This window comes from Rhododendron vialii, chromosome 7a, assembly GCF_030253575.1.
Source record: "Rhododendron vialii isolate Sample 1 chromosome 7a, ASM3025357v1".
In the NCBI taxonomy this organism is placed as follows: Eukaryota; Viridiplantae; Streptophyta; class Magnoliopsida; order Ericales; family Ericaceae; genus Rhododendron; species Rhododendron vialii.
Window position 1 is genome coordinate 10984178 of NC_080563.1, and position 25817 is coordinate 11009994.

General features: G+C 38.0%; 3 protein-coding genes and 1 non-coding gene across 8 annotated transcripts; 2 read left to right on the forward strand and 2 right to left on the reverse strand.

The window, feature by feature from the left end:
• The first annotated feature begins 236 nt into the window (after positions 1 to 236).
• LOC131333337 (RHOMBOID-like protein 2) lies at positions 237 to 4466 on the forward strand. Its single transcript, XM_058367800.1, has 5 exons — positions 237 to 801; positions 2227 to 2390; positions 3024 to 3187; positions 3420 to 3670; positions 4103 to 4466. Exons 1-5 carry the CDS (start codon positions 485 to 487, stop codon positions 4215 to 4217), a joined length of 1011 nt encoding a protein of 336 aa, XP_058223783.1. The 5' UTR covers positions 237 to 484; the 3' UTR covers positions 4218 to 4466.
• Positions 4467 to 5263: 797 nt separating this feature from the next.
• TRNAV-AAC (transfer RNA valine (anticodon AAC)) lies at positions 5264 to 5337 on the reverse strand. Its single transcript has one exon. It is a non-coding gene; the product is annotated as a tRNA-Val (tRNA).
• Positions 5338 to 7544: 2207 nt separating this feature from the next.
• LOC131333887 (protein HAPLESS 2) lies at positions 7545 to 19974 on the forward strand. Of its 4 annotated transcripts, none has more exons than XM_058368694.1 (18): positions 7545 to 7805; positions 7905 to 8048; positions 9037 to 9125; positions 9918 to 9957; positions 10122 to 10179; positions 10273 to 10333; positions 10609 to 10663; positions 12572 to 12706; positions 13795 to 13989; positions 14542 to 14622; positions 14704 to 14804; positions 15386 to 15503; positions 15683 to 15715; positions 15814 to 15907; positions 16007 to 16095; positions 17805 to 17917; positions 19005 to 19105; positions 19203 to 19974. In XM_058368694.1, the coding sequence occupies exons 1-18, from the start codon at positions 7638 to 7640 to the stop codon at positions 19718 to 19720; spliced, it is 2193 nt and encodes a 730-aa protein (XP_058224677.1). In that variant the 5' UTR covers positions 7545 to 7637; the 3' UTR covers positions 19721 to 19974. The 4 variants fall into 4 exon arrangements, with proteins under 4 accessions (XP_058224677.1, XP_058224676.1, XP_058224678.1 ...); XM_058368693.1 differs by having other exon boundaries at positions 7546 to 7805; positions 10609 to 10687; positions 15820 to 15907; XM_058368692.1 differs by having other exon boundaries at positions 7548 to 7805; positions 10609 to 10687.
• LOC131333888 (cytochrome P450 87A3) lies at positions 19777 to 23552 on the reverse strand. 2 transcript variants are annotated; one of them, XM_058368697.1, is made up of 9 exons: positions 22371 to 23548; positions 21930 to 22251; positions 21696 to 21845; positions 21216 to 21467; positions 21030 to 21119; positions 20850 to 20928; positions 20621 to 20727; positions 20336 to 20463; positions 19777 to 20251 (listed from the first exon to the last, which is right to left on the reverse strand). In XM_058368697.1, the coding sequence occupies exons 1-9, from the start codon at positions 22730 to 22732 to the stop codon at positions 20128 to 20130; spliced, it is 1614 nt and encodes a 537-aa protein (XP_058224680.1). In that variant the 5' UTR covers positions 22733 to 23548; the 3' UTR covers positions 19777 to 20127. The 2 variants fall into 2 exon arrangements, with proteins under 2 accessions (XP_058224680.1, XP_058224679.1); XM_058368696.1 differs by having other exon boundaries at positions 21030 to 21467; positions 22371 to 23552.
• Positions 23553 to 25817: the final 2265 nt, after the last annotated feature.

Sequence of the window (25817 nt, forward strand, 5' to 3'; positions counted from 1 at the left end):
TTTGACCGATGAAAATAATCTTCGTAAGTTCTCTTAAACAAAATTTTCAAATTTAGATAAAACATTAAATCTTAAATTTAAGAAATCAAAAAATATAACGATTTAAAAAAAAAAAAAAACTACTACTACTCGTACTAAATAAATTAGTATAGAATGGATGAAGTAGTAAAAGATAAGGGGAAAAAAGAAGAAAATAAAAAGGGAGATAAATAAGCAGACAAACAGTCTTTTTCTTCCTTCCCGGCAATGGTTTATCAGTTTCACTTTCACTGCCTAAAACCCACCTAACATAAAACGCAGACGAAAGCAAACTGAAAATAAATACTACTTGCCATCTGTGTTTCCGTGTCCATGATTTCGGCAAGTTGAATCTCTCTCTCTCTCTCTCTCTCAATCAACTGCCTTCCAAGCCACTCCTCAACCTTCCTCCCCCCCCCCCCCACCCCATTACATTCCGCACCCACAACCCTTAAACCTCAATCGAATGTCAGACAGATCAACCTCCCACCTCCTCAGAACCAATATGGCCAACGGAGATCCAGAGAGAGGTGCCAAGAGGCAACAGCAAGGCGGCTACTTCTCGCCCCCGTACTACGTGGAGCCCCAGGAGACCCTCTGGACTTCCTGGCTGGTCCCCATGATTGTGGTCGCCAACGTGACCATGTTCATCGTGGTTATGATAGTCAACAACTGCCCCAAAAACAACCTGGGTTTTGATGAGCGTTGCGTCGCCAGATTCCTCGGCCGGCTCTCGTTCGAGCCCTTGAGGGAGAACCCTCTTTTTGGGCCATCTTCGTCTACGTAATGTTTCTTTTTCTTGTTACCCACCTCGTAAAACTGTTGTTGATTTATTGTTGCTATAGGTTCGGGTGTGGGTTTGATTGAGTGATTTGAGTTGGGTGACTTTTTGATTTACCCATCTCGTAATATGATTTTTCTTCAATATTGTCCTCGGCACTGTGTAGCCAGAGTAAATGAGAATTCACTTCAGTTTGTGAATAAGAAGATAATCTAGCTCAACAAAATGACATAAATTAGGCCCAATAAATTCTCAACCAGAAGAAAAAAGTTTATTCTATATCGACCTTTCTATTCAAAAAAATTCTTTGCTTTTTTGTCACCGTTGAACTGAAATCCTGGAGCACCCCTGTTTAGTTGGGCGTAGAGGATTGTAAACTAACCCTTACATGTTATATATTTTTGACATTTAGAGAGGTGTACTGGCTCTGTTGATATTGTTTGGTCTCTTTTGGTATTGTTGGCTTTTTGGCCTTTTGTTCTTCTCTTCCAATTGTACATGTGTTGCATACCTTGATGACTTCACAATAAATTTGTTACTTATAAAATAAAATTAAAAAAAATTGTTGTCGTTTACATTGAATCTGGGTTGGGTTTGATCCATTTCTTGAATTGAGTTGTATAACCTTTTGATTTACCATCTAAATCTTTGCTGTATCAAGGTGACTATGTGGAACTTTCTTTCTTTTGTGGTCTCCCAGTGCATTGGTGTTTTGTTTGCTTTGGTTATTGATGTTCATTGTGAGGTGTGGCATGTCCCCGTCTTCGGTTTTTTCCCCTAGTATGCTACAATTTCAACCCCCCCCCCCGCCCCCTCCCTTTTTTTTCTGACTGATTTAGGTCTTGGTTCATCCTTTGGGAGTTCTCAGCAAGAATTTAAGCATGATGTATGATGAAAGTTTAGTGGTTCTTTAGTTATTGTTAAGTTTGTATGCCCAAGTTTTCATTGTATAAATTGATTTGTATTTGATTCAATGAGTTAGGGCTCATGGTTTTGAAACTTCCTGCTTTTAAGAGTAATTTGGACACGCTTTTAGAAACCAATTGGAGATTCGGCTGAAAGAAATATATTAATAACGCCTTCATAGTTAGAACTTATAGCTCAGGGCATGACTTCAATAGAGAGAAACCGAGGAACAGATTTTATCATGCTTCTACCATTTTTTCGGGATGGTTTGCATAATTGCTGGTTGTTGACTTTCATGTTCCTCCCACCATGTGTGTGATTTGCTGTTTTTGCGAGTGGCACGAGTATGTTTCTCATTGTTGGAACTTGGAATCTTGCAATTAGTTATGGTGACAGCTTTTATAGGGTACATAGAACCCTGGGGTTAAATGAGCTTTTAGGGTGCTCTCATGCACTGTTTGATAAATAAATCAAAATTGTAATTGTATTTCTGAATCTTGTATCTGCCACTACTTCTGCAGATTGGAAAAATTGGGAGCACTAGAGTGGAACAAGGTAGTTCATGAACATCAGGGATGGAGACTTATCTCTTGTATCTGGTTGCATGCGGGTGTTATTCATCTGTTGGCAAACATGTTGAGTTTGGTGTTCATTGGGATTCGCCTTGAACAGCAATTTGGATTTGGTATGTTATGTTAGTTTATGGAACTGGAACCTAAACTTGTCCCTAACTCATATTTGTATGTTAAAAAGTTCATTCTACTGTTCTGATATTTTCCACTGTTTTTGTTGATGAGCTGAGACATGGATGTTGATGATGGTTTTCTTTGGAGTTGGAAGTCCTGTAGGAATGAAATATTTGCTGAGCTTGTAATGGTCGTGTCAAAGAGGGTGTTTAGCAGTATCCATTAGACCAATATAGATATGACCAAGTGAAACCATTGGGATGTAGTTCTTTTCTTGCTGAAATTTAGAATCACCTGCTAATCTTACATTCTTACTTCTTTAAAAACTAGTAAAGATGAGGTTAATTTTTCCCCCAAGAATATTTTGGGCATCCCTTTGTACCGCAATCATGCCCATTATGAGGCTTTCATCGGTTAGTTCTTGATTTTCCTCTTTGGCTAATAGATGATAGAACATGTATTCTTAGATCAGTTTAATATGTATTTACTGGTATTGTTCGTATTCAAGATTGGCTTCATTTCTGTAGTAATCGGATGAACTTTTTTGGGGACAACGGAAATCCGTAATCAGTTGAGTTGACTCTGTGTATTATTCTTATGTTTATCTTACACGTAAATTTTCTTATTGGCAGTTCGAGTGGGGGCAATCTACCTGTTATCAGGATTCGGAGGGAGCATACTCTCTTGCCTTTTCCTTCGAAGCAATATTTCTGTTGGTGCTTCAGGTGCCCTATTTGGACTTCTTGGAGCAATGCTATCAGAGCTTTTTACTAATTGGACTATTTATACCAATAAGGTAGTTCCTGTTGATACTTACTTTGTACGTTTTTATTTTACTCTTTTCTTTTCCTCTTTTTCCCAGAAGAATAGGAGAAACCCAGCGGTTGGATTTTGCAATGCAGTTTATTTGTCCCAAGTCCCAATTCTCTGTATATGGTTTTCAGAAAAAAACTTTGTTCAGGCTTTGAAAATGAAGAATTTGGCCTTTCTGTATCACATTTTGTGATTCCTCCTCTCTTGTTTTGTAGGCTGCTGCTGTATTAACCCTAGTGATCATCATTGTGATCAACTTAGCAGTTGGAATTCTTCCGCACGTTGACAACTTTGCTCACATTGGAGGATTCTTCACGGGTTTTTTCCTTGGTTTTGTGTTGCTACTCCGCCCCCAGTTTGGTTGGATGGAGTCCCAAAATCTTCCACCTCAGGCTCGTGCCAAATCCAAGCACTCCATTCTCCAATATGTATTCTGCGCGGTTGCTCTGGTTTTGCTGATTGCTGGGTAATAACTATCTCCTTAAATCCTAAGCTTTCTGGAATTTAGCTTATTGCTTGTGTAGGCACCACATCCGTCCTTTTCCTATCAGCACTTTTGTCGTTCCAAAGAGTGTTTCCCTAATGAAATTATCCAAGCAGTTGCAAATTTGTGTTGTTATGATGCACACATAATAATGTCAAATCGGTGTTAGAGAAGAAAACACAAGACTGTTCGATGCCTTATTAGAATCAAGAAAAATACTTTGTTTCGATAGCATAATGTGAACATCTCGTCATTTTCTCCATTTTCCTTTCTGCTATGCTGCATGGTAGCTTTCTTCTAGATTTCCTCCTCCTCATTCTACCGTTTCTTAACGAGATTCACAGATAAGCACATTATTGCTCCTGTGGCAAAAAGGACCTAATTTCCCATTCTTTTTCACGTTGACAATTGCAGAATCACGGCGGGACTGGTACTGCTATTTCGAGGGGATAATCCAAATAATCATTGCAGCTGGTGCCACTACCTCAGCTGTGTGCCCACCTCAAGATGGAACTGTAATAGTAACTGATCAAACAATTCTCACCAGTTCTTGCTTCCGTTCGTCGCGGTTGCCTCGTGCTCGGATTCTTTTTCCGTTACTGGGACTATTGGACATTTGTTTATTCCATTTTGTATGCTTCCGCTTGTGCAGTCTATTTTCTTCTTCTGTTGTGTGGAAGACAGTCTAGGAAGTCTTGTTTGTAAAAATGTAACACGGGATCTCTTCCCATTATGCACACTAATTTCCGATTAAAGATTATCCGGCGATTTTGTTGTAGTTATTATTGCAAGCAATGCTTCAAACACACCTTCCGAAACACACTCCCAACACAATCGTGTCCGAAGCTGTTAGATGTCCATGGATTTACGTACATCTAACGGTTTCGGACATAATTGTGTTTTAAAGGTGTGTTCCTAAACTTTTATTTGTTATTGCCATGTCGTCTGAGAATGTACGGAGTGGGGTTGGCTCTGGGATTTATGGGCCTAAAGTGAACTTTTTCAAATCGGGTTGGCTCTGGGATTTATGGGCCTAAAGTGAACTTTTTCAAATCGGTATATAGTTAAAAATATTTGTGAGAAAAAACTTTCATACACAAGTCACTACGCTCGTTCAAATTGGGGGGCCTAAAGCGGTAATTTTATGAGTTATCGTGCTTTGTACAAAAATTGAGGCCAGTAGTTTCAATTTTCTGGAAAGTTCTCATTTTTCAAAACAACTTTGCTAGCGCCTAGTACTACACCCAAACACACATACACACCCACATTCACGCTCTCATGTGAATGTGGGTGTTAAGGTGTGGTTTTAGAATTATTGTTTTTCAAAACCGGAAGGAAGATACTACTCCCCCCATTCCTTTTTAAATGTTCACTATAGTTTTGTTTGTCATTTTTTATTGTTTATATATCTCAATGTACATTGCTAAAAATATGTAATATGGATATTGTTTGATAGATCTTAATTATTTCTTTAAGACAATAATTTTAAAAAAAACATAAAACATAATATACATCAAAAGATATAAGCCATTAAAAATATCATGCAAAACACAAAAGACAAAAAAGAAGAGATTGTGGCTTCGCCCGGGTTCGAACCGGAGACCTTCAGTGTGTTAGACTGACGTGATAACCAACTACACCACGAAACCATTCGTGGGATTATGGCGTAATTTTAGTTATTTGAACTATATTTAGAAGTTGACCAACTATTTTTGTTTCATTGCTTTCTGGATGAAGTGATAACTTGAGCACAACAAAATGGATGCAAAGTTCTAAACCTCATCGCTTCGGATTTTACTTCGACAATCGAAAAAGTGATACGGAGTAGTATTATTTAAACCGTGGATTAATGCGATTACAATTTTTAACGACCAGAGAGGTACTTGTTCGCAAAATCGCAATCAACATTTGCGTCAACATTTTGATTATTCTCAATGATCACCTCGTTTATCCATATGATTATGGTCCTACTTTTATCAAAAGTAATGAAATTATGAGTAAACGAGGTTGAAGATAGATAACATCAAAGTTTGTGGTTCAATACTCTAAAAGTAATTACTGTTTTCGAAAGAGAGTTCTCAAACACAAAAGATATCTGAGTTTTATTTGGACTAATTTTTTTTAAAGCTTATTTTCGTGGGTTTCTGATTTTTGCTAATTTTTTGTTAATCTTTTTTCTTCCTAATCCATCTTGAGGAGAGAAATACAAAGAATAAAAAAAGATATTCAGATCAAAAGTAAAAAGACATTCAATAGAGCTAAAATTTGAGGTGATAGGGAATGTAAAAATTACTGCACTCCGTATCTTTGGGCGTAAAATGTTTTACCTATTTTCTAGTGTTTGGTTGTGTAAAAAATTAGAAAAATATTTTACACGTAAAACATTTTCCAGCAATTGGATGAAAATGACTTATCCTCAAATCTTCCATAAGTTATTTTTCGAAATGAACCCAATGCCCTTCTACTGCAATTCTCACTGCTTAGTTTCCTCGATCGTCAGTCATGACCCACGTTCAATTCTAATATTCTCAGATCTCTCCACCGTTTAAGCCCATCCTCCCTCTACACTATTTTGTTGATTTCTAAAAATATTTTCAAGTGCCAACTAAACACTGGAAAATAAAAGTTTGAAGTTTGTTTTCTAAAAAATATTTTACATGGAAAATATTTTACATTGAAACAAACGGAGCCTCAAAGTTTGTAAATGGTACCAATTGGAATGAGCCACCCTTGTACGCTTTAGGGGATGTTTCCACTAACAAAAAAACGCTAAAAATTTAAACGCAATTTACTATCTCGTTTTCACTGATAAAAAAGTTCCAGCATTTTACCATATCGTTCCTACTAACAAAAAAGTTATCAACAAAATATTTTTTGCTACAGTAACTCTACTCATAAACCGATCAACAACTTATTTACTACCAAAAATAACTTAACATTTCTCAACAATTTATTCACTACTGGAAACACCTGATCCGTAGCTGAGAGCACCTCCACTGATACAATGTCATCCCTCCACAGGAACCAAATGCCACCTGAGAACCCAAAAGAGTCAACTTTATCATGCTTGGGGAAACCAATTCGTTGTATGATGCGATCAGCCTTTGAGGGCCCAACTCGGGAACTTCTCAACTACAAATAAAAATCTACAAAATTTTTATTACCGGAAACACCTCCTCAATGATTAACTATTTACCAAAAATAATGAATAATTACTCCCTCAGACCCATTTTCTTTGTCCTTTTTTTTTATTCGTGTCAGTTTTCAATCGCTTATATCTTTTAATATGAATCTTCAAAAATATGCAATATGGATCTTATTTGATAGTTCTCAATTAGGTCTATAATATAAAATTTTCAAAATTATGAAAAATATTGTAAATTAGGAGATATAAGCATTTAAAGAACAACACGAATAACAAAAATGGACATCCAAAATGGGACGGGAGAGTATTTCTTTCCCGATAGTAAGTGTAATGCCGCTTGGGGGAGTTGAGTTTTGTTCACCCTGCATGGTGAACATTACTCTCATTTCTATTGGTTGAAAATAGTAGTATGGATTCCACCACAAAGTGTGCGGATCCTACTATGAAGTGATGTCATGCTTATCAAAGTATTACATAGATGAGACCTACAATATTTTAACATAAAAGAGAAGGTAATGTTCGCCTTCTTTTTAAGGAGGGTGGAATACTTGTGTTCTCCTCCCGCTTGTACCAAAAATCATAGTACTAAGTAAATAATTAGTTGATAATTAACCAAAAAAAGGAAAAGAAATAAAATTCGAAATGCATCAAACTTGGAGGGAGCCATATATTCGCAAATCTAACCGTCGAAAGCGGTTACACTCCTCTCTCTCTCTCTCTCTCTCTCTCTCTCATGTACAAATTCGGCCCACTACCACTCAAAGCGCTTCTGTCGAAAACAAAAGGGGAATTCCCAAGCCGACCATGATTCTCTTCATTGTCTTCTCTCTCTTTCTCTCTCCTCACCACTCCGTCTCCGGCACCCAAATCCTCTCCAAATCCAAACTCGAGAAATGCGAAAAGGTTTCCGACTCCGCCACCCTCAATTGCTCCACCAAAATCGTCCTCAACATGGCCGTCCCCGGTGAATCAGTGAGCATTTTACTATCACTCTCTCCTTCTCTCTCTCTCTCTCTCTCTCTCTCTCTCTCTCTACATCTATTTGATTTTACAGTTTAATTGGTTGTTCAGAGTGGGGGAGAAGCCTCGATAGTGGCGGAAATAGTGGAGGTGGAGGAGAATTCGAGCACCAACATGCGAACGCCGCGGATTCCGCCGGTGATCACGGTTAACAAAACCGCCGCCTACGCGTTGTACCAGTTGACGTATATACGAGTATGTTCGAACGGTTTTTTTTTGGTAACTTAGGGCTCGTTTCCTAGTATCTTCTGTTTTTTTCTTATTGTTCGGGGAATTAATCTGTTACTACCTGCAGTCTTAAAATGCTTGTCTGATCCGCAAATCAAGAACTTCCAAACACGATATTTGTTTCAAGAAAAATTCGAAAACCTTTTAACAATTTACTAAAAATAAAAATGTTTGTCCGCGGCAAATCAAGAACTTAGAATTGTGAATTTTTGCTTGAAAGAAATGCATGATTTTCAAGTTCTTCTTTCGCGAAATGGACATGCATTTTAGGACAGAATGAGTACATGGTTTGTCGTGGTGGTGCCCCAGGTTCTCCATCTCCACAACACATTGGCGTGGGTCGATACCATTATTGATACCGTTAATTGTGGGCTCAACATCGATGTATATTGGTGGAGGATGGACTTAGGGCACCATGTGGCGGTAACCCAAGGGCACTAAATAATTTGGCGTTTCTTAATGAACAAAAGAAAAATTAGAACCCATCAGGGTAGCCTGGTGGTTTAAGATTGTCATCTGGATTAACCGCAAAACCGGAGGTCTTGTCTTCAACTCCTGCTGGCAACACCTTGGATTATTTGCTATTTGTTGCTTGTGCGTGGTTGCAGGGGTTGGTCCAAAGTAGTGATCTTATTGCCGAAATTAACATCCTTGTCGAAATGATAGTGACTAATTAACTAGTTTGTTGGATCTGCAGCGTCAATTGATTAATTAATGGAGTAAATTAGATTTTTTCGTTGTATAATTGCTATCAGAGATGGTGATTATGATCAATATCTTGTGGACTTTATTGAGTGATAAACTTGCCAATGCCTGGCAATATGGTAATGCATTTATGCATGCACTTCGAAGTCGCTTGTTTCTTTTGATTCTTTTTTTATGTTTATAGTTGTTAATGCCTTTTGAGTAGTGTTACCATTCAGTGTGATGTTTATTTCTGAAAAATACTTCATAGGATGTTGCGTATAAACCTGAGGAGTTCTACATTCAAACGCGCAAATGCGAGCCAGATGCTGGCGCAGATGTTGTGCAGAAATGCGAGAGGTAACATCTTTTTCGGCTGGTTTATCAATTCCTTTGTTTCTCAGTGTTAGTTTTATGTGAAATTATGAGTGACACCCCTGTGGTTTATGGGTTGCTTCCCAACTCTTTGACTACTCCAGCAGTAACGGTGTCAATTACTTTATTTCAGAATAGATTGCTATAAGTATTTGGTTGTAGTTCTTGGGCAATATTATTTGGATTGAATAAACTTGGTTCTCGTTCCAGCCTTCTCTCTCACTCTCTCTATACGTGTTCCTTGTTTCTCTGCTTTTTGGATCAACGAATGAGATTTGGTGTTCCTAGTTAACATCTGGTCATAATATTTTATTATCAACCTAGTTGATTGACTACTAACAAATTGAGACATGCTGCCATAATCAGGCATGATTCTCTTAGCAATTTGTATTCAATCCAACCTAATGGTAGTTTCGATATTCTCACTGGAGTTTGACACGTTTAGAGATGTCTAGTTTGTTCTGTGATTTTGTTTGAGAAGTTTGCTTGGGAATGCAATTCCAGACATTACTTTGTTGGGTTAAGGTAGCATTTCTGTTTCTGTCTATGCCTGTATACAGGTTACCCTTGACGAACAATAACAGTACCAAAACCCATGTAATCCCCAATCGATGGGGGCATGGGTGCGGGAAAACCAAAACAGTTTACCCCTCCCAACAAATTAAATAATCAGACCTTTATTTAGCATCTTAGTTTTAGCATTTTGAGCTCATGGACATAGAATCTTTCTTCTGTAAGCCATGAATTTTACTTGGTGGATTCACAAATTTATGTCAGGTTGCGAGACGAAGATGGTCACATTGTCGAGCACACTGAGGTGATATTTGCCTTAAACTCTCTAAGATGTGTGCCTTACTCTCTACCATTCTCACATGCTGAAAAGGATGTTGTACTGGGATTTTTGTTTTTACTTAATGCCTTTCTTCTTATTAGTAAGTGTAACTAAAACTTTTCTGTGTATTTTCTCTTCTTTTCTACAAGCCAACCTGTTGTCCTTGTGGGGACCAGCGCAGGGTTCCATCATCGTGTGGAAACTTTTGTAAGTGCCATCATTTTTCATCATTTAGCAGTTTCTCTCATGTTATACTTGAAGGAATCATCTTATAGTACTATGGCAAATGTTTTTAACTAGTTGACAAGATGTTGAAGGGGAAGGCCAACACTGCACACTGTCTCCGATTCCCAGGTGATTGGTATGGCCTGCATACTACTCCTATATTTCAGTAGTTTTCTTTTGGTAGGCTGATCTACCAAGTCTATGAAAGTTCCAACTGATAAAACTAGTACAGTGGATCAGGTATAGTCTACTAGTCTATCATTTTTTTGTATCAACTGATGGAAATTCTTACTATGTTGATTTATTTCATCTGAGATCTATCATTACTTTGTCTCCCTCACTAATGATTTCTGTTTCAATAATCTGATGTCCTTTCTTGATGCCATGACTAATTTTCTCTGATCCACTTAGGTTCCATGTTTTCGGTATTGGACAGCGATCAGTGGGATTTAGCATTCGGATAGAGGTGAAGACAGAATCTAAACTAACGGTCTGTACTTTTTGGAATAATTTGTGCTATATCTACATATGTCATTTTCCATTGAGATATCATTCTACTATTTGCACTCATTTTGCATAACTTCTCCTTCACGCTGCAAGATATCATTCTAATATTTGAGTCGACAGTTTATGCTTGTGGAAGTCAGTATTAGGAAAATCAAAGGCCTCAGGCATGATATCAAGAAAGGCCTTCTCCAGATTGCAACAGGCTTTTATCATTTAGTTTAATACTTATCATATTGAACTGGAACCAGCATTTCCAGTGTGAATGTCCTGTCATTCAATGATGGAACTCAAGTAGCCTTATTCACTTCTTGACCCTCTCCCCCTGCTGATATGTTATTCATCAGGTGAACTTGTCCACATCTTCACAGTAAAGTCACAGTGCGGTTTGTAATTCACTTCCAAGTTCCAATTAGCTACCAAATTATGATACAAAAGTGCACTGCCTTTCACTGCCCTTCATCCGGTCCTCCGCATTCAGTTTCTTCTGTAATGTGTTTTATGTTGTTTGAAATATGTAATCTGCTAACATGGTTTAACTTTATAAGGATATATGACCTGGCATACCTTAAGTTTGAATGATATCGTGCTAATCTTTTTTTTTTTTGATAAGTATATCGTACTAATCTTAACCAGTGATTGTTGCTTCGACATTTATCTTCACCATCTGTGATCCATGTGATGCATGGGATTTTAACTTCAATCATACTACGATAATCTTAATTCTTGTTTACACATTTTTGGAAAGAAACAAAAAAAGTAGCGTGTTCAATTATAGTGAATACCAAAAATCTTAATTTTGCAGCACTATTATTATAAAGTGCTAGATTTAGAGAGATACATGTATTTAAGGTAACATTTGTAACCTAAGCAATTCCCAAAAGTCTATAACGCATACACACACACACACACACACACACACACACACACACACTAGAGTTTGCCCGTGCCTGAAGGCACGGCGCAACTCATTTTGAACACAACTAAAATGAATTGCGAAACTATCGACACCCCCGCCAATGAAACTGATTTGTACGGGAAGATTTTTTCTTAAATTAGGATTGTTCTTAACCTTTTGTTTAGTTTACAAAAAAACACAACAAAAAAATTGAAATTGATCAACCGATAAACAAAAATATTTCTTACCCTTTTGTTTAGTTTACGATCTGCCTTGCACTAATTTTATATCTGAAATTTTATTACTTTCTATCTTTTCATAACAAAAGAGAATTGGGATAGGAAAAGTTAAAGAAGATTTCGCTTTGCTTCGGAGAGAGAGAGAGAGTGTTAAGGTTTCAAAAATTACTTTCCTTTTCAAAATCCGGCTCTTTTTTTTTTACAATAAAATTTCATTGCTTTCTATCTTTCCATAACAAAAAAGATTTGGAATAGGAAAGGTTATAGAAGATTAAAAATATGATTTTCCAGCCCTAGGACTTTTCTCAGCTGTAGGATTTATGAGGGATAAGTTTGGGCCGTTAGATTTATGTACATAGGATTCAAATACTGAGTTATTTATATATATATATATATATATATATATATATATATATATATGTGTGTGTGTGTGTGTGTGTACTAGAGTTTGCCTGTGCCTGAAGGCACGGCGCAACGCATTTTGAACACAACTAAAATGAATTACGAAATTATCAACTACCCCCGCCCTAGGACTTTTCTCAGCTGTAGGATTTATGAGGGATAAGTTTGGGCAGTTAGATTTATGTACATAGGATTCAAATACTGAGCTATTTTATTATATAGATATATGAGTGTGTGTGTGTCTTTTTATGGTTAGATATTGATCACCCTACATTTTACAATATCCTTTGTAGAAGTTAATCGGAAATTCTTTTTTTCCTTTTGCTTATAGGACGTGATTGTGGACCCTGAGAATAGAACAGTCACATCCAATGATAATTTTCTACGCGCAAATCTTGTTGGAGATTATGTTGGATACACAAGTATTCCTTCATTTGAGGAGCACTACCTTGTTATTCCAAGGCAGGTATGCTTGCTTCGGTGATCAAAGTTTGACTGGTATGCTTCAAGTGCTGGTCTGAACGCATCATATCTTGCAATTAGCAAATTTTCTTGTCTGGAGAACCAGTTTGAAATCTGATGCTAGCCTTCCATCTGCCATTTCCTTATATAATATTAGTTAAAAAGATCCTTGCGGCAAGAGGATTGCATACCATATTGACAAGTGGACTAGGTTAGTCTACCACTTTATGCTACATAGTTTAGATGCAAACAAGATGCTGTTGTTTTGGTAGGAGAACAGATAACCGCTATAGAGTCCACGAATTAATAGAGTTTACAGAACATGACTACCCCACCTCATACAATATTGTCTTCTATAGGCAGCACCCACATGGCTTTAAAACAGGTTTGATTATGTACATCCAAACCCACACATACAAGGCACCTGAACTTTCAGTTACAGGGCTGTGTGGATTTGGTTCATGGACTTGGTGATCACCTTACTCACCCCCTTCTTCTGGGCCTGATTAAGTCTTGGCTCTAGGATCTGACTCACCAATGTCCAGCCCTTTAAAGGACCTGGTTGGAACTGCTTAAACACGTCAAACTCTTAAGCTCATGCCCTACACAACCCACCCAAGCATGTCATGATATGGAGTCTGTCCTAACTTGTCCCCATTTGAACCTCTAAACATGTCTCTACATTTGATCTCCTTGTGGGACACACCCTACATTTCTAGTTGGTGCTAGCTCTAATACCACTAGCGAGACTCCGACTCCGCAGTCTGCTTTGGGTGCACCAACACGGCTTTGTAAAACATGTTGCAATTTGTATGTCTAAAGCTCACACTTACTAGGCAGACACCTGATCTTAATAATCACCTTCACTTCACGTCATCCATCTTGGCTCAATTCCTCCGGAGGTCTTGGCTCTGGGTTCTTGGTCACAACAATCTGCATAGTATAGTTGATAAACAACTAGAAGTGTTCCTTTGTTTCCTGCTGAGATTTTTGTCATTTTGGTAGTGAGGGTTGGATTTCATTTGTCACTGCTATTATTCGATTTTTGGTGCCTTCATGTTGCTAAGGGTATCCTCTTTTTTTATGTCAAAGGGTGGTCCAGGTCAACCACAAAATTTGGGAATGAACTTCTCTATGTGGATGCTGCTTGAGAGAGTTAGGTTTACCTTAGATGGTCTTGAATGTAACAAAATGGGTGTGGGCTATGAGGCTTTCAATGGGCAGCCAGATTTCTGCTCTTCACCATTTTGGAGTTGCTTGCATAATCAGTTGTGGAACTTCTGGGAGGTTAGTAACTTAAATTGGCTGATAACTGAGACTCCACGCTTTCCTCCTCGCCTTCCATGTTTAAAGGATATTTAATTAAGTTCTTTCCTATGTTAATTGCATGTGTGATTCACATTTATAGCAGTGCCTCTTGCACCATAGGTTTTATTTTTCATGTTATCTCACAACTGTGCCAATACCTTACTTTAGTGGACCTTTTTCTTTAATGCTGCTTGGAGGACATTCACATCAATTTCATCCTTAATGGTGCAAATATTTATGTTTCCTTATGTTTTTACGCACATGACACATAAAAATAATTGAATAACTGATTTAGTTTTATCCCTAGTTCAGGTTTTGTAATCTACTAGTTTCTCACCTGGTTGTTTGGATTGCTTTATTAGCAGTTCTTTATCTCTATGATGCCTTTTTTAAAGCTATCGGAAAATCTTTTAAGATGTTTCATCTTGTAAAGCAAGCTGGAAGAGTTTGGAACTTTAGTCTTTGAATATTAAGAATGTCATTGGAAGTCCCTATAGTAGTTTTGTGCTGACAAAAATTTCCTTTTGACAGGCAGATATGAATCGAATAAGTAGAAATCAGTCTCCACTTTATGTCATTCAGGGCAGGTTTGAAAGGATAAACCAGCATCCAGTTATGTTTCAGGAACTATAGAAGTCATATTCATAAGGCTATGTATTGTTTGGATTGTCAATCATTTTCTATTGTTTGCAGAATCCAGGGAGTCATTCTTTCTCAATAGGAATAAGTGAAGTTCTTAATACAAACCTCTTGGTAGAACTAAGTGCTGATGACATAGAATATGTCTACCAAAGGTTAGTAGTAGCTTCTTGAGATTAATTCTTTCAGTTCAAGTATATTTTGAACGAAGTGCTGATGGCATAGAACATGTCCATTCTATAAACTATAGTGACTTGAACCACTACTTAAAACTTAATGCAGTTAAAGTGCTCAACAAAGCCACAAACGTAACTAGCTCGGATCAGCTACATGAATCCTCTTGTGACTACTCTGCTCTATTGAGGTTCATAGTGGCTGTTATGTCATAGACCATCATTTCATTTCTAATTCCCTCAACCGGCATTCTTTTTAGCATTCCTCTCTCTCTCTCTCTCTCTCTCTCTCTCTCTCTCTCTCTCTCTCTCTCTCTCTCTAATATACTACATTCAGCTATTTCACAAATTGATCTTCATTTTACACCACAAAATCATCTAACTCAACTTTTGTTCATCTTGCTGCAGTGCTTGCAGTCATTGTCAATTTTTACTTTCTTTCATTGCTTCTCGCTTCTTCTTTAACATCCTAATTTTGGCTACTCAAATATTTGTTCCCAACTCTGAGGGATGAATATACATGTAAAACCCTGGGGTGTCACATATCTGAAATCTTTTTGTAGGAGCCCTGGAAAGATTTTGAGCATTACTGTGCAAACTTTTGAAGCCCTGACCCAATTTGGGACTGCTACGATCACATCTAAAAATATTGGTGAAGTGGAAGCATCATATAGCCTTACGGTATCCCCAGTACTGTACCTTTAATCTTATATGGTGGTACCTTTGTGTCTCAGTATCTTCCATGCTAATCCCTATTGCTCACATTTTGAGTGAGCTTGTTCCTTTAATCTCTGGTGTGAATGTCTATCCGTTCCAAAGTGTTATCTAATACAATTCTACTGGAATTTTTTGTCTTGCAGTTTGATTGCTCAACAGGTGTCAGCCAAATGGAGGTATTTGTCTGAAAAAAATTATCTGCAGCATGCATACGTCCAGAATTCTTTATTACTTCTCAAGGGATATTTTTTTTGAAAATTATATTTCATTGCAGGAACAGTTCTACATAATGAAGCCAAAAGAAGTTACAAATCGATCATTCAAATTGTACCTTACCACTGATCAAGCTGCAAAATATATGTGTGCAGGTATAATCAAATACCTGGTTTATATGGCATTTTTGGTTGTCACTGTAATCACGGTAGTCAATGTCAAAGCTCAGTTCATGTAGTTGGGCTTGGTTGCAGCTATACTAAAGGACTCTGGTTTTAGTGAAGTTGATAGAGCTGAGTGCCAATTCACTACTACAGCAACTATTATTGACAACGGATCACAGGTTTGACCGTAGTTCACATTTTGAAATTAAGTTTCTGCCTGGAAAATTTCTATTCCCTTCCCAAGAAATATATAAGAAAACATGCATGTTACACATTATAAGAATGAAGAGAATTATATACTTGACTTTGGCCGCTTGGATGAAAAAATTATCAAGAGTAGTCAAATAGATGCTTTGTGGCATAAGGAGACATGAGTAGGTAACACAGGGAACTGTGAAGAGATGTCAAGGGCCTCTAGGGTCAATCAATCTATTTACAAGCAGTTGTTGGACTCGTTATCTAGTCTCAACTTGCTAATGGTGAAAGGATGTCAGAGAAAGAGTTGTTGGGTTGCAGATCGTACTTACAGGAAATAGGACAATATATAACACATGGTTTTGTAAACATGAAGTTGAAGTAGGCGTGTCAGTTGGTTATTGATATCTTGTTAAATGAGTCATATGTCCGCCATATACTTAAATGAGCTGCCTGACTAATCCAAAGCTGATTAGGACAAAGCCAGAGTTCAGACTTATGTGGAGTGTACCAATCATTGTGATTATAGCTCTCTTTGTTCTTTATGTTTAAATAGATGTCGTGTGGCCTTCGATTGATGCAGTATACTTTATGTTTAAAAGACAACAAAACCAGAGAGGTCAACTATTTTTTCTATTCATCGCGGTTCAACTCGTATGATGACTTGACCTCCCATTCAATCAAGAGGTACTTGCTATTGAAATTCCCAAAGTTAGCGGACTTTTTTGAGTTGCTTATGTTGAGAAATCAGTCAAAGTCAAACCCCAAGGCACAAGATGTGAAGAACAATCAAGAAAAGAACGCAAACAGAAAAGACACAGAGATTTTTACAGATTCCCCAATTGTGTAGTTGAGTATATCCATGGCTCACACAAGTTTTCATTATGTAACTCCGAATAGTCAGCGAAACACAAGCCAAACCAAATAAGGCTTCACAAACCCAACAGCTTAGATTTTGTAACCCTATCCAGGAATGCAGAGAAAGAAGGTCAAGAGACCTTGTCTCGTATTTCTGAATGTTGAACGTTAGACTAAATGTAAGAGGGAATTGTAATGTTATCCTTATATAAAACCATGCTTCTCTGATCAATTCACGAAAAGCAATTTAAAAGCAAGGTTTTGAATCCCCTATCGTACCAGCCGCTATGTTCCAGTTTTTTTATCAAATTCAATATCCTAGAGCTGCAACTCCATGCCAGCTCAAATCCTGGTTGGTACCGGTTTAGTACCGATCAATACTTGCCGATACCGGCCAAAACTGATAACTACTTTTAATTTTAGTTTTCTTTTCAAATTGAAACAACACTAATAGCGATGAATATGAAACGGCCAGTTCCGATAGGTAGATACCAGCAGAAAAACTGTAACTCTAGCAGGTACAGCATTCAGAAACTTGTTTAAAAGAGCATATTGTGGTAATTGTTCTCCAATCTGAAATTGCACAAGGCACCATATACAGAACATCCACTAGTGGTACTGGAAAATCACTTTTAATGTGCATGAAGCTACTACTAAAAACTTTAGTTACTTAAAAATGAAAAGAGATTTAGTCTGCTAAAGTCCCCACATATTTGGATTTAGTAGTTATTTGATTATAAGAACTATTTGAAAAGAACCAATGCGTATATGCTGCCATGTAGTTTTGCAGATTCGCACGAGCGACTATATCACATTGATTACAATGTTGTAACAGATTCCTTTTCAACCACCAAAGACCAGCATAAATGGCTTCTTTGAATCCATTGAGAGCTTGTGGAGAAACTTCTGGAATGGTTTGGCGGACTTCATCACGGGCAAAACTTGCAGGTATTTATCTGGCAACAATATTTGAGGGATGACAGTATCTACATCATATACATAAATGAGCAATTATATTGATGTTATCCACTAAGTCATATGGTCAAAATTACCCCGTATTGTTTCTCAAAACCAGCAGTATGAACCAAAAAATTGCTTGAGTCCCACAACTACCCAATTAACTGCCTCACTGTAATATTCTCAGAACTCAAGTGTTGATGGTGTCCAAAACTCCAAACTCAAGTTACATGTGCACTCCAATGTATGCAGGAGTTCAGCAGATAAGAAATTTCCCGAAAATGAACCTTCTACCGTGGAGGTAGAATGTTCATGCTGTGGCGGCTGCATGCACTAATTTTTATTTTGTTTAGATTTACTAGTAGTAATTTTGGTTTAGGCATTATTTGAACACTTAGCCCAATACATCATGAACTCCCATCGACCTAGGTAGTCCGTTATTGAACAGCTAATAGGTTAACCCATTGAAAGTCCACAATCAGAATGCTCAAAGTAAAACAAGACAAAAAGAATAATAAATTGGTATCAACTAGGTTGTAAGATTTATCTACTACGGAAGCTTTTGTCCACAATCGATAGTAACACTTGAAATTCTTTCTAAGCAAAGCTCAATTGACTAGGACAATCTTCCTTCAGATCCCGGACTACAACTAAAAATCTTGTCATATCATCTTTAACTATATGGGCAAATAAGAAGAGCATGTCTCCAAAATGTGCATGACAACCAATTCACCACAATTTCTGTTTGAAAGAATATTAGTGACTTAATGCGCCAGTTTCATCCTGTTTCACTCGATCAATGAAAACTCGTCAAGGATGATTTTAAAATTCTGTGCATGCATTTTAATTTATTTTGATCTCACTATTAATTTATAATAGTTTCTCAGATTTTGTCCACATATTCTTGGTTAACGGGACATCAGTGCAAATTCCTCGAGCTGCCATAGGTTCACGGGACATCAAAGTCAACTTTTTCATTTTTATAGCATAGTGGTTTCGTTTCCTTAATTACTTGTAATTGCGGTTATCCTTTTGGCAGTGTGTTGAATAATATTTTCATTGTTCTTTTGTTGAGCAGGAAAAAATGCTCTGGTTTTTTTGACTTCAGCTGCCACATACAGTATATTTGTATGAGTTGGATAGTGATGTTTGGTCTACTTTTGGCAATATTTCCAGCAGGTAATAGCCTACCTATTTACTAAAGAATACCAATAAATGGTTGATCTCTGCATTTTAAAGTGAACAAGAATTCTATGATTTAACTGTTGAGTTGCAGTGGTTGTTCTACTCTGGCTTTTACATCAAAAGGGACTCTTTGATCCTCTTTATGACTGGTGGGAAGATCATGTTTGGGCTGATGAACAAAGACATGGTGACACGTGGAAGCATGGATTTGATGCTGAAGTTTCTGGAATACATGTCAAGAAACACCACAAGCAGGAGGGAAGGCATCATAAACATGATACACAAAAGAAACGAAGAAGTGTACATAATGAGAACAGGCATAACCATTCAGAACGGGACACTGATTATCACTACTATCTTCACCATGTGCACAAGGACAAGCACAAACATGGACGAACCAAGGGCACTAGTATCATGCAGCAGATTTACCTCGATAAAGGACAGGATGGCCATGTTGGCCACCGCAGGCGCAGAAAGGAAAGGGAAGCCATAGATGGGCTGTCTAAAGTTGCCAGATACAGTGATGAAAATCCACAGGGTCATCACAGGAACAAACATGAACTTTTCGAAGAAAGACATTCTAAGCTGAATGCTAAACAGAGGGAATAGTTGGAGTTGGACAGATGTTACCGCTTGTTACAGACCTTTAGTCACTTGAATAGTTTAAGTGAAAGCTCTTTTTCATTCTGTATTCTCTTTTCCCTCTTTTTCAAATGTTTTACAATTTTTGTTTTGGGTGTGTGCGTTGGGGGGTTGCGCCTAATGTACAACTTCTCACAGATGTAATATTCTAATACTAAGCATATCACAAAAGGTGATAAAAAAACATTTACCCTTCTTATATTGATGATTGTGGTTCAACATGACCCTTGCACATATTTCTTTTTTCCCCTTTCCTTTTTTCCCCCCTTGTCTTTAACACAACGTGTTGAAACAGCATAAAAATAATATCTTTCACTTCTTCGGAGTGGCATTACTGTTGGGTAAGTTGCTGTTGCAATCTCTTGGTACTATGCTTATATACAGTTAATTGTTGTATCTTGCTTCAATCCATTTTTCTCAAAGAACTGAACATGAAAACCATTTGGAAATTGTAGACCAGGAGTTCGGACAATTTCTCCTCCTTTGATTGCTTGCCACCTGACATAGGAATGCAAATTCGGTTAGTCTCTGTCTCTGTCTCGTGCTTTGTTTTCTTACACATTCTTTGCATGAAGCTTTTACCTGTACTTTGTAACCAAGCAGTGGAGGAAGACGGCCATTTGCACTTTGGTGAAATCTGTTCCAACACAAAATCTCATGCCACCCCCAAAAGCCATGAAATGTTTGGATGCACCATTTGATTCCATGCCCTGCATGCCATAATTTCAAATAATGGGATGAGAATTCAGGAACCTACACTTGCATTCTGGAATGCAGGAGGAAATCAAATAAAAAGACAGAAAATAAATAGCGGTAGCTCTTTTTCTTGATCAGCAATGGCAGGTAACTCTTGAACAATCTACTTACCTCCCATCTCTGTGGATTGAAGTGAAGGGGATCTTTATATATGGCAGGGTTCATGTGTACAGCTGGAGGACAGACAACAACCGTCCAACCAGCTGGAATGGTATAACCTGCATTTATCCCAAGTTTGTATTAAGGTATGTCAAAAAACTATTTGGCCTGCCTTTTGTAAGAACAATGTCAAAGTGCTATGGCTAGAAATTGACCATTTGACCCGTACATACGTTCGTACCCTTAAACTTGATTTCTTTGAGTGCTTTTCTGAAGATTGCTGGGACTATATTTGCCATCCTGACTGTTTCATTTATGAACTGCAATTTTACTTGACATTAGTGCCATTGATTTTAAGTACTCAAAGAATTTTTCTTCAACCCCTCATAGATAATAGAGAAAATCAAACTTGTTGAGCTACCTGAAACGTGAATGTCATTGATTTATATTCTTCCCATGTCAGTCCAGAATTTGAATTTTCCCGTCTTCTTAGAATTGCCTCATGTTCTTCCTGCGTTGGGTATAAAGAGTCTGTCAATTGGGGTAACAGTACAGTATTTGATGTAACAATGGAGGACTTTATTTGGGGTAAATTATATTCACCAACCGTTAGTTCCTTGAGCACTAAAGGATTCTCCAAAAGAAATTTGGTGGCCATAGTCATAGCCAGGGAAGTTGACTCAAAGCTGGCAAACAGTAGCACAAACATTAAATCCAGAGCAATTGCTTCTGTGAGTATTGTATCCTCTCTCCCAAGTTCTTCAAGGACGTAATCAAAGAAATCACTTTGTTTCTCCCTTGGCTTTGCCCGTCTTTCCTGTAACAGGTTCTTCAGCATCCCCATCGCCTTCTTCCTTCCCTGAGCAAACTTACAAGTGTCAAAACCACTCACGTAGGGGGAATTTTTACCCCGAAAAATTGAGATTCAATGCTACTTCTCTATCCAGCTTGCCCGCTGGAGGGAGCCAGATTGAGTCAACATAAATTTGGAAAAGGTTAGTTGGCCTCATTTCAGTTTCTTATATGCATAAGAACTACAAAGTGCATGTTTTTATGATCAAGGTTAGCAATGGGAAGTTTTGCATACCTGTAAACACTTGTGGTATGCAGTTCCAGGAATGTCCAAGGGGAAGGAAATCAATCCCTTCATGAAAGCGACAAAACTCTCCCTCAGATTATCAGATGACCTCTCTCGATCGTAGCTGATCAGTTTCTTTGCTGTCAGATCAAATATCATCTGTACACACCAATTATCATAAGTATTCTATCACCATAATGCTAGTTTATTCTAATAGTGAAAGCCAGTGATTATTGAACTTACACTTGCACTAGCATCCTTCAGGTCAACAGACTCCTGACTGGACCACCTCTTTAAATTTGTACATGCTGCCAGCTCAACTTCAGGGAGCATCTTTTTCAGGCTCAAGGGACCAAATAAATTCAACACCATATTCTTGAGGTACTTGTACATGAACCCATGCAAAGAACCCACATTTTGTCGTCCAAAGATCTCATTGAAGGTAACTGGATAACAGCTCTTGAATAATTTCCCCTCTTGTTGGAATACAAAATAACTGAAATCAGCGTCTATCGATATTATAACTGCTCGCCCCACCAAACTTGTACGGAATACTGGACCATATCTGAAAAGAATAGTAGAACATGTTATTAAAAGTTAAATACGAGAAGATTAGTGATGGCAATGATGATGTTGATTGCAATAGTTAGTGAAGAAATGAATAGGTGGGATACTAGATAATACCTGTCGATTCTCTTTTTGATGAAAGGAGGAATGTCGCAGGAAGTGTTAGGGGTGAAGAAGTCAAGAGTCTCACCTAAGAGTGGCAAACCCATGGAACCTGGTGGGAGTTCTCCACTGCATCTGGGGTTCCTCCATCTGTAAACCCAATGTGTGATGCTTATAACCACCAAAGCTACAATGCACAAAGCAACTGGCCCCATATTTACTTTAGCAAAAAGAAGAAAGCTAGAGAAGATCTTGAGTTGAGGGAATAAAACTATAATGCCGGATGGGTTTTGCAGAGGAAAAATGGTTGAGGTGGGGTATGTGGGATGAGAAGACAATGGAGAGAAGAAAGTGCTGGCATGTATTTTAGAACTCATGAGGAGGGTACTTATATAGGCAGGCAAGAATTTACTAACTAGTTAAAATAATAGAAGTAAGTTGGTTGTCCTAGTTAGTGAGAAGTTAATTGCTCAGAAAGCTGTACAAGCTGTTGGAGATAAGTATAAAATAGGTAGAATAATTTCGCCTAGAGAGTGGTGACCATCCATCCTCTTTTGTCAACGGTACCTTATGAAGCTTACCGGCTGTTTCCTCTCTCTCTCTCTCTCTCTCTCTCTCTCTCTCTCTCTCTCTCTCCATAGAACACGAAACTGAAGGACCAAGAGACCGAAATGGCCTTTTTTTAAGGAGGTTTTGTAGAAAACCAATCTTACATTTAGTACCTAAAGTGTTTCCAAACGTAGTAAATCCTCCCGTTAGCTATGTTAAATTCCAATAGTATCTCTATCATGTTGATACCGTGAGGGATGCCACTCATGTTATAGTCATATCTTTCTTTCATTTTCCCTTTATTTTTTGTTGAACTAGATCTCTTCCTAGATCTTCTTTAGCTGTACTCCTCTTTCTCTTGCCAACCTCCGAATCTCCCTTACATCAGTTTTATTATTTCTTTTGTGTTCTTGATATGCCTTCAACTACTGTATATATATACTTTTTGTTTATATCCAATTAATTACTCCATTATTATACTTCCTAGTTCTTTTTGATGCTTACTAACGTAGTGTAGGTAAGCAAAGCCACAGTTCATCAGTTTGAACTCATAGAGCTCCACCCCACCGGCCCTTTGAGCCACGGGCTCAGTCCCATCAGCAACTTGTAGAACATAGGTAGGTTACTGTATTTTGACTAACAATTATATGCTAGTATTATGCATGCAGAATATTGATTTAATTTCACTAACAGTGTATTGGAAGAAGTTCCATCACATAGAGTGGAGTTTAGGCACTGGTCAGGTCTGAAATCATGGAGTATGGGGATCCTAAACCTTGTCTGGTTGTGGGTTTTTATGATTTTTTAAACGCATCGTGTGCAGACCATTAATGGGTCAAAAGGAACACTTTTGGAATTCAAGGGCCTTATGATGCCATTGCTTAGCTACTAGGGGTTGTTTGGATGCTCTTTTTCCCTTTTTAAGCATTTTAAAAGAGCAACTGGTTGTGTTGTGTTGCCTTTCAAAAAAAAAAGAAACTGGTTGTGTTGTGTTTGCAAACCCGCGTGTTGCACCTCATTTTGCATTAAATAGATGAACCCATTCAAATGTGACATCCGAACCCCCCCCTGAGAATTTTGTTAAAAGAAAAAACACCTCCTAGGGATTTTACTCTTCTTTCGGTGACTTGTTTCTTGTTTTAGGTTTTTGTTATCTTAAATCGTCTTTAGTAAAGAGGAAATCAAATTGTTAAATAGATTGCTTGATAGGATGACACAGACTGCTTAACTGCTGGGCATGGTTCATGAGCTTGGAAAGGTCTACTTTAGGGGTGCACAACAATGGCAGCTCAATTGGCCCTTCATGCAAACAACTCCATAAAATAAAAATACCATTCAAAAGCATTGCTATGGGTTAAGGTTCTGTGGACCCTATCCAGATTACTATCATTCTAGTATGCAAATTTTGTGTGTTGATGGAACAATTCACTCGTCTATTGGTATTTGGTACGAAGTAGGAACCCGCCCATATACTCCCTTTGTCCCATATTATTGGTCTATTTTTGACAGTGTGTCATTATTTTCATGAAAAATATAGATCCTAATATGGGCACTGACTGTTGAGCGGAGGGGAGTATATTCATACGGTATTGTTCATTGTACCTTCCTGGCTTAAAATGAAAAATGGAAGTCATACAGATTAGCTGTGTCACAATCTTGCATGAGTTGAGTTTCACATCAAAAGGTTGCACAATGATTGGGAATTATGAGCGGAAACAATGAACTCAAATGGCATATCTTGGGTCATGGCTAGCCCTTCTAATTAAATTTTCGCGGTTTCTAGTTGATTCAGTCTGTTGTTTTTCTTTGAACTCCCTAGTTTTTCTTGGGAGTTCCCATGTTTGGTACTAGTTGATGAGAGTTTTTATTCCTTGAAGTCAGCATCACGGGTTGGAAGGGTGATTTGAACCCTAGCCATCATCAGGTAGGAGGTTCGAGCCCCCTCCTGTGAAGCGAAGTTCCACATGGCTTGGGTACCAAAGTAGTAGCTAGCTTTTGGGGTTAAGTTCTACCCAAGACCGTGTAACATGGTATTAGTGCCGGGTATGCCAAGGACAGGTAGGGTGTGTGTCTCTGACCTGCACGCAGCAGGTGCTGCCAAGTGAGCACACTGGACGTGAGGGAGGATGTGAAGCGAAGTCCCACATACTAAAGTAGTAGCTAGCTTTTGGGGTTGAGTTCTACCCAAGACCGTGTAACATGGTATCAATGTCGGATATGCCAAGGATGGATAGGGTGCATGTTTTTGGCCTGCACGCGACATGTGTTGCCGAGTGAGCTTGCTGGGCATGAGGGAAGGGTGTGAAGCGAAGTCCCACATCACTTGGGTACTAAAATAGTATGCAGAATAGAATATAAGCGTTAGGGGACCCGCACTTTAATAGCTAGCTTTTGGGGTTGAGTTCTACCCAAGACAGTGTAACACCTCCATCTCTCCTTTTTTTGGGGCAATTTTCCGATGACCAAACAAAGCCCAATGCAATACCATCTACGGAAAATTGTCAAGATTACTATACTATATTTGAATAATCGTGATTTATTTATTTATTTATCATAGAGGTCTCAGTTTATGTGCAGAGATGATAGGCTTTAGGAGAAAGATATTCTTCTTTGTCTGTCTGGACTGGATGTATTGGGAATGTATCATCAAATAAACTAACCATTATAAAACAAAACAGTGATATTAGTCAAACGGTGATTAACATTATGAACTTCACTGTAATTGTCAACCCTATGGTAGTTATTAGGTCGTAGCACGTGATTAGCTAACTGATTATGTTGCATGCAATTCAGGGAACCCAGTCTCTGGAGAACCATTAGGAACCCAGAGGGCTGGTCAATCTCTGGGTTTCAGGGGTTTGCTCCCTTCTAAAATATTAATTTCGAAACCTTTTGGTTCTATCAATTTTATGG